This window comes from Actinia tenebrosa, unplaced genomic scaffold (genome assembly GCF_029948245.1).
Source record: "Actinia tenebrosa isolate PJP-AT-01 unplaced genomic scaffold, QUT_ActTen_1.0 PGA_scaffold2__45_contigs__length_23673736, whole genome shotgun sequence".
Taxonomy (NCBI): domain Eukaryota; kingdom Metazoa; phylum Cnidaria; class Anthozoa; order Actiniaria; family Actiniidae; genus Actinia; species Actinia tenebrosa.
Window position 1 is genome coordinate 19,013,876 of NW_028292579.1, and position 8,744 is coordinate 19,022,619.

At 43.7% G+C, this 8,744-nt stretch overlaps 2 protein-coding genes across 2 annotated transcripts; both read right to left on the minus strand.

Annotated features, from left to right (window-relative positions):
• Positions 1–452: 452 nt before the first annotated feature.
• Positions 453–1,409, minus strand: LOC148909507 (uncharacterized). The gene has a single exon (XM_089034158.1). It carries the CDS (start codon positions 1,407–1,409, stop codon positions 453–455), a length of 957 nt encoding a protein of 318 aa, XP_088890284.1.
• A 192-nt stretch (positions 1,410–1,601) lies between these two features.
• LOC148909508 (uncharacterized) lies at positions 1,602–6,581 on the minus strand. The gene has a single exon (XM_089034159.1). The coding sequence runs from the start codon at positions 6,579–6,581 to the stop codon at positions 1,602–1,604; it is 4,980 nt and encodes a 1,659-aa protein (XP_088890285.1).
• Positions 6,582–8,744: the final 2,163 nt, after the last annotated feature.

The following is an 8,744-nucleotide window of genomic DNA, read 5'->3' on the forward strand; positions in this document are numbered from 1 at the left end:
CAAGTTCTAGATTATCAGTTTATTCAGAGTTCAGTCAGTCAATGATTTCACAATTCCACGTTACAGGATTAATTTCACGAGTTCAAGTTTTCACGATTTCAGGTTTTCACGATTTCAGGTTTTCACGATTCGCTAGAATGACAATTGCAAAACCTTATATGAGAATATATTCTGTCCAAGAAAAACGGAATCAATATACTTACACATATGTGCTGTCCTGAAGATAAAATCATTCGAATTCCGTATTCATTTTTTAAGAACCACAACTTGTCTACTCTTCCCTATATCAACTCTGTCCCATTCCCACGAGCTCCTTTTCTCTCTTCCACAGGGAACCCGCTTCTATCATGCATAAGCTATAACATTCCGCCCCCTATGAACGGTCTATACTAAAACGTTCATACTATAACAGTTTCGACTAAATTATAAACGCAAAGTCTGAGTCTCTTGGTTCAAACGTCATCTTCATCTTCGGCTTCCAGCAAGCATAACTTGTGGATTGGACGTCGGTAGCTGTTTTCCTTAGTCTTCACTTCTACACTTCGAACCAAACCATCACTTCCTGGGAACACCTTAGTAACTCTGCCTAACGGCCATTTGTTCCTTGTAGGGTTTTCGTCAGCTACCAGCACCAAATCATCAATCTGTATGTTTCTCTTTGGTTGTCGCCATTTTTGTCTCTCTTGCAGTGAGGGTATATATTCTTTCAACCATCTCTTCCAGTAATGGTTGGCTAACAACTGTGCTTGTCTCCATCGTTTCTTGCTGTATTTGTCCGATTCGTCTATCATCTCAGAGGGTAGGTTGGTGGTTGGACGGACGTTCAGGAAATGACTCGGAGTTAACGGTTCGTCATCATCAGGATTCGGCGGATTTCGAGTTAGCGGTCTGCCATTGGAAATGCGCTCCGCCTCGGTAAATACGGTATGTAGCACTTCTTCGTTGACTGTCTCTTGTCCCATTATGGCTTTGATGCTTCTCTTGACAGTTTTCACAAGCCGTTCCCATACACCTGACATGTGTGGAGCTCCTGGTGGGTGAAATACCCATTTGCATCCGCGTTCCATCAGCTCCCCCGCAATCTTGCGGGAGTCTATCTCTTTAATGGCTTCCTTGATTTCTCTGTCCGCCCCGACAAAATTTGTTCCATTATCCGATCTTATTTCTTTGACGTGACCTCTTCGGTTCAGGAACCTTACCAAGACCATGATAAAGTCGTCAGTTTCCAGCGATTTTGCGACCTCCAAGTGGACGGCGCGGGAGTTCATGCACACGAAGATGGCTCCCCATCTCTTCTCGGTTACTCGTCCTCTTCCTCTCTTGATATGGAAGGGTCCAAAATAATCTACCCCTGTGTAGGTAAATGGTGGTTCATATGGTGTTAAGCGAACTTTTGGTAGCTCACCCATTTCTTGGTTTGTCGTTTGAGGTCTCTGTTTCTTGCAATCGATACATCTTCCGAGGATTCTTTTTATGGCAACTCGTGCTTGGATTACCCAGAATTGTTCTCTCAGGAGGGCTAGCACTTGCTCTTGACCACAGTGTCCGTTCTTCTCATGCAAGTAACGTATCAAGATTGTCGTAACGTGACTCTTCCGAGGCTAAATTATTGGGTGCATTGCGTCATGGGAAATTGGTGCCTTAGCCAATCTTCCACCAACACGAAGTAGACCATCATCATGTAACTTTGGGCTTAGACTTGCTGTGGGGCTGTGTCCTTGAACTTGTTTCTTCTTCTTGAGGCTCTGCATTTCTTCGGAAAAGGCTTCACGTTGCACGATCCTAGCAACCTTCAATTTAGCGTTCTGCAGGTCTTCAGTAGAAATACGTTTCTCTTTCACGTGTCGGGACTTGATCCATTCGGTGAATTTGACTAGCCAGGCAACTCGGCGCAGGAGTACTATCCAGTTGGAATACCTCCTTGTAAGTTCCTCCACAGATGATCTGCGTTCAGGTACGGTCAGATAAGCTTCTTTCTTAACTTCCAGATCTTGTACGCTAACTTCTTCAAACTTGTTCTCGGGCCAGTTCTCTTTCGTCTTCCACAGAAACTCTGGTCCTTTAAGCCAGCGTTGGTTCTTGAGATATTCTTCAGTGTCAAGACCACGGCTTGCATCATCTGCAGGATTGTCCTTGCCTGGACAATGTCTCCACTGTTCGGGCAGTGTTTCCTCTCTGATTTCGGTCACTCTGTTTGCGACGTATGTTTGGAAACGTCGAGTTTCGTTTCTGATATAGTTTAGAACTATCATGGAGTCGGTCCAAAATGTTACTTGTTGGACATCAAGCTCTAGCTCTTTCCTCACTGTCTTGTCAAGACGCGTTGCAAGTACCGCTGACTGCAATTCAAGACGAGGGATGGTGAGGGTCTTGATAGGGGTGTTTCTGGACTTAGCCATCACAAATGAGCATTCGATTCTTCCATCATGATACTCGGCTCTCAAGTACGATACTGCTCCATACCCGACCTCGGATGCATCACAGAAGTGGTGAAGCTCAAGAGAAATTCTTTGTTCACTTGTTTGCGTAAAATAACATCTCGGTACGCATACTCGCTCCAGCAGTGGAAGATTCTCTTTCCAGGTTGACCATTTTTGTAGGATCTCACCTTCAAGTGGTTGGTCCCACTTATACTTCTTCTTCCACAGTTCTTGCATGATTCTTTTTGCAGGCAATATCACTGGTGCTGCAAAGTTTAGAGGGTCGAAAACCGCACTAATAGTTGAAAGAACTCCTCTCATTGTATTCGGTTTCTGCAATTCTGACACTTTAAACCCACAGGTGTCTGACTCGACATCCCAGCGTACACCGAGGGCTCTTTCTGTTGGTAATTCTTGGAGTTTCAGATCGAGGAAGGACGTGGCTCTCTTTTCTTCTGGTATCTCAGCTAGGACCTCGCGGTCGTTACTGATGAACTTCGTTAACTTGAAGCCTCCTTTCATACACAGCTGTGTCAGTTGGTCAGCCATGCGCGTTGCAGCGTCCGCATTAGGTAACGACTTTAGGACGTCATCGACATAAAAGTTGTTCTTTACAGTGTGAACTGTCGCAGTATCGAAGTCGTCGCTGTTGTCATCCGCTGTTTTCTTCAGGGTTGAGTTTGCTGCACACGGCGAGTCTCTTGCACCAAATATGTGGACTGTCATCACATACTCTTCAGGAGGATCATCAGCATCTCCACTCCACCATAAGAATCTTAGAGAGTCTTGATCTTTTTCACGTACTCCGACTTGATGGAACATACTTTCGATGTCCGCTACAAGTGCAACTTTGTCTTCACGGAAGCGCAGTAATACGCCAAGCAGACTGTTCGTGTAGTCGGGTCCCTGAAGCAGATTCTTGTTCAATGACGTACCTTCATGTTCAGCAGCGGCGTCGAAAACAATACGCACTTTTCCTGGCTTATTAACGTTCGTAACTCCGAAGTGAGGTAAGTACCATGTTCGCGGTCCAATCTGCGAAGTTTCTTCAGCGGAGAGTTTGCGCGCGTATCCTTTCTCGATGTAGCCATTCATGGTGTCACGATACACTTCTTCGAACGCTCGATCCTTTTGAAACCTTTTCTTGAGGCTCAACAGTCTCTTTTCAGCTTGCTCGCGATTGTTTGGCAATTTCACATCATCTTTCTTCCACAGCAGTCCGGTCTCGTAATGTCCTTCTTTAAACACTGTTGTCTCTTCAAGCTTCGCTACTGCTCTCAGATCTTCTCTTGAAAGCACCTCTTTTTCTTTGACATCCTGTCTTGTTCCGTAGTCATCTATCTTCCAGAATCTTTCTATCTGTTCACGTAACTTCAGGTTTTCTATGTCAGTAAAGTGCAAGTCAAGTATCGTTCGTTGTGTTTTTCCTTCAATAGTACCCGTAATGACCCACCCAAGGGGCCCTCTCTGAGCCTGGAGCTTACAGGTAGGTTCATCAGATTTCCGTACTTCAATTATCTCGTGTGCTTCGTCAACATCCTTGCCAATCAACACAGATACCCGCGGGACTTCTACTTCCGGTACTTCAATGTCTATCAGATGAGGGTACGCATTTCTGTTGATATTGGAAGGCAAGAGGTCTTCAAAAATGCTGAATTTTTGTGATATCAACCCTTCCTCTACTGTGATTGGTTGTCCTTCGCCATCGGCAGACTGTATCTGGAACTCAGCCAGTTGGAACTCTTCTTCTTCTTTATTCATCAGCGTGTTGACCGATATTCTTTTCTTTCTTCCTTTGAGTCCTATCATCTCTGCCACTTCGGCGTCAACTACGGTGGCACGGGACCCGTTGTCCAGGAGTCCATACGTCGTTATCGCACTTCCATCCGGCGCGGAGATCTTTATCGGTACCACGTGCAGAAGTATACTTTTGTCTGTATTTCGTACGTTGGTTGCGTACTGGTCGGTTTTCCTCTGTTCAGGAGCAGGCCTCTGGTCGTTACTCGGTGGATCCTTTCTTTGTTCCCTTTCTTCAGCTTTCTTGTCGACTGGGGCTGCTTTCGGTCTGAGAAAGTTGTGTAGCAGCTTGTGGTGGCGGCGCTCACTTCCGCATCCACAGTTCTCGTTCGATTTGCATTGTGTTCTTAAGTGTCCCGCTTTCAAGCAAACATGACACAGTTTATTATTCTTCACGACGTTCCATCTGTCCGTGATGTCTTTCCTTGCGAACTGTGTACAATGTAGAAGGTCGTGGCTTCCAGAGCAGCAGACACAGCGACCCGGCGTACTTGCGTTTTCTGTTTTACTACCGGCTTGATACGCTTCCTTAGGTCTGACGTCGGTCGTGAAGGTGGCGGTTTTCAGCGGAGGTTGAGCTTTCATTACCTTGTGAGTGAATCTCATTGGTCTAGCAGTGTTCGTTTTCGATTCACTGTTCCGTGATGAAGTTGTAGTGACAAAGGCGGGATCGTTCTTGATTGCTGCTTGTCTTTTCACAAATGCCGCAAGGTCCTTCAACTTCGGTGACATCCCTTTCTCTCTGATGAAGTACAGGGTATCTCCCCACCTTGCTGATAGGTAGTTTGGCAACCTACTTACGATCAGCTTCAGGTTCGACGTCGTGCTTGCTTCAATTTCGTATTCTCCTTCCAGCTTCTTCGATGCTGATTCAAGTTGTTCTGCAAAGTTACGTAGTCCTTTGTTGTCATCATGGGCTAACTTTGGACCAATGGTCAGTTTTTCGATACATGCGGCTGCAACCGCGGATGGGTGTCCGTATCGTTCCTCTAGCAGCTTCACAACATCGTCGTACTTGCATCCAGACGCTCGTTGAACTACTTCATACGCTTCTCCGCAGACAAATTTCGGTAAGAACTCCAGTTTTTGTCCGTCGGTCAATAATCCGTCCTCTAAATTGTCTTTCAGGCGGCTTCTAAGACTGGGGAAGTCGTCAGCATCTCCGGAGAACTTTACAGGCTGCATGGCTTGCAACATGTTCAACTTCAGCATAATTGCATTGTGGGTTGTAGTTTCTTGTAAGATGGATTCTTCTCTTCGAGGTCTCTCAGAATGGTATCTTTCGTCGGCTATAACGTTTTGGGCGTGGCTCTTGTCAGCGCTTTCTTCTTGCATGTCGTACCTCTTAGGAACGTGGGAGTTTCTCCAATATTCATCGTACTTCTCGGGGCATTGGGAGCTTCTCTGGTATTCATATTCATATTCTCGTTTTATTCTCTCATCGCGGTCATCCGGTACATGGATGCGTGTGGTTTCGTTCACGACCCAATCAGTGGTCTGGTCTTCCTTTGTCAAGGGGGTGCTTGTGTAAAGGCATGGTCCACGTGGTAATTCTAGATCGGACTCTTCATCCTCTGACATAAATTCGGCTTCCTTTTCTGCTATCTTGGCTTCAAATCTCAGTTTTCTTACTGTTTTTTGCTTCTCTAGTTCAATGTCTATCTTGCGCTTTTCCATTTCCGCTTCCAATTTTGCTATTTCTTCAGCTTGTTCTGCCATCATTTTCTTCAATTCCGCGTTTTTCTGTAGTTCTCGTTTCTTCGAAGAGCTCAGCGATCTAGTTTTCGACTTAGTAGACCCCCCTGCGTAGGAATATTGGCTTATTGTCTCATTATCTCTTTGTCGGCGAACTGGCGCCTGCTCGTCTTCTCGACATTGTTGTGCCTGTCTCAAACGCTCGCATGCGGCATAGGCACACTTGTGATAATTATCTTTGGCATGTTCGTGTTGTTGTTTTACTCGTAAAAGTTCTGTTTCACTTACATCGTCCTCGATGTAAACACTGTATTCATTTCTGTACAAATCCCATGCAAGTTCTAATTTCTTTAAATAATCAACAATTTTTTCGGCTTCGAAGCATCGTTCCACGTCTCCAACTTGGTTGACAAGTCTTGACAGGTGGGATAAATATCCCGCCAAGGAATGTCGTCTTTGTGTAATCCGTTCGGCTTTACGGCCTTCGAAATCTTTCATATTTTCTTGAATAATTCTCTTACCTCTTCGGGATCCAAGATCCAACTCTCGCTCAAGTTGTCTCCCATATTCAGACGGTCCTTTTATCATGTTTTCAAGTTGTTTTTCTAATTCGAGGATTCTTTCATGTTGTTGCTCGATGGTCAAGTTCGGGTTTCCTTCGGCATTCATCTTGTGTTTTCTTTCTCAATCAGTTCGTTCAGATTTGACGATATGTCGAATTTTGTAAAGGTTCTAGATTATCTCGAGGACTATAGTCAAGATGCGTGACGTTCAAGTTCTAGATTATCAGTTTATTCAGAGTTCAGTCAGTCAATGATTTCACAATTCCACGTTACAGGATTAATTTCACGAGTTCAAGTTTTCACGATTTCAGGTTTTCACGATTCGCTAGAATGACAATTGCAAAACCTTATATGAGAATATATTCTGTCCAAGAAAAACGGAATCAATATACTTACACATATGTGCTGTCCTGAAGATAAAATCATTCGAATTCCGTATTCATTTTTTAAGAACCACAACTTGTCTACTCTTCCCTATATCAACTCTGTCCCATTCCCACGAGCTCCTTTTCTCTCTTCCACAGGGAACCCGCTTCTATCATGCATAAGCTATAACATTCCTCTTTACCCCGACGAGCGACAAAAAGTCTTGATTTGCTATGACTTCATGCTATTGCAAGGAAAACGGAAAAACTAGCTGTTCCCAAGGTTAAAATCCACAGTTCAATTTTGCAAATCCGGCTCACCCGATCATTTTTTATCGAGCTCTATGACATCCTACGCCGAAAATATAATACGTTAAAATTCCCAAAGATACATTCAGTTCAGGCTAATGGAGTAGTTGTTATGTGATTTTCGCTTTCAGCACCGCCAGGTATTCCGCACTTGTCACCCACGGTTTGCTCGGTCTGTCCGTTTTGTGTCTAAACCTGCGTTAATCGTTAACTAATTTACACATACTTGTTTAAATACTCAAGGTTAAAGTTTTAATGAAAAGACAATTTTTAACATTATTGATATACAGTCCAGGTTATTGAAGCCCTTCGGTGGTGAAGTTTTCTAAGTGTTAAACCCGAAGCACTTGAACTGAACTTTCACAGGCATTTTCCAGATAGATGACACGGCTGTTATTAATGAATTTAGCGGGTCCTTGCAAAAAAGAGTACAATAAAAATGGATCGTTAAGTCAATTAAAGGCGGAGTGCCATCACAGACTTACCGCGCACGCCAGCTTAAAGAGAACAAAACGTCAAAGCGGCACTCTACCCAGAAAAAATGAATGGGATGGCAAGAAACCGCCTTCTTTGTCACGACGCTACTGTTCTTTCCGTGCCGCTTACAAGCGTGTTGTTTAAAGGTACCGCGAACTCTGCGGTGACTTTTTTAAAAAAGGCGCCAAAATTAAACCCAGAAAGAGCCAAAGTCAAACTGAGCCGAGCCACGCTATTGAACTCTAGACGCTGCCGCCGACTAAAATAGGCGCAAAAATTAAACAAAACCAAGAGGAAAGTCAAATCAAGCCACTACTAAATCCTAGATCTGAAGCCACCGCCGACTTTCAAAAAAAGGCGCCAAAATTAAACCAAACCTAGAGCTACTAAATCCTAGATCTGAAGCCATCGCCGATTTCAAAAAAGGCGCCAAAATTAAACCAAGAGTAAAGAAAAATTATAAACAAACCAGTGGAAACTCAAACTATTTCACCTAGCGAACCGCTACGTACTGAGTTTAGAACCGCTACTGCAGGATTTTTTTTAGCAAGAAGTGACTGAGTCAATGTAAAAACGGCGCCAAAATGAAACCATGAAATGAAACCAATAAAAGTTCGTGTACTTCAGTTTATTAAACTTATGATAAAGTTCAATAAAGTTTGTGACAAAAAATAGATAACATACATGCATATCATAACATAGCTGAGATTGCTGAGCGAAGATGAGACAGTTTCATAACCAATCTGTAAGGGCATATTGCTTAGTAGCATATTCAGTGTTGAAATAACGGTACACGTACCGTACCAACAAATAACTGAAGCTTTTTGATACAAATTGCAGATTAAAGTAGCTCACAAGAAGGTGAACTCTAACTGGTAAAAAATCTTAAGTCCATCAATTCGTTATTGAGAAGTTTATCTTTGGGGTTTCTTTGGGGCAGCTAGCTGGTTAGTAAATTTTAGAGTTCATGTGTTGGTTTGGGTGATACATTTGCAGGGGACTTAATGTTATTCAAAGCAGGACTAGCGTCCGAAACGTCAGTAAGTTTTTTCATCTTTTCACGGTGTAAAATCTACCTTTTCATCATTACTGTTTCATTAGAAACACCGACGCAGCTC

What these genes read in the sequence shown, in the direction of transcription:
- LOC148909507 (XM_089034158.1), bottom strand. Translation starts at nt 1,409, where the DNA reads ATGGGTGAGCTACCAAAAGTTCGCTTAACACCATATGAACCACCATTT.
- LOC148909508 (XM_089034159.1), bottom strand. Translation starts at nt 6,581, where the DNA reads ATGAATGCCGAAGGAAACCCGAACTTGACCATCGAGCAACAACATGAA.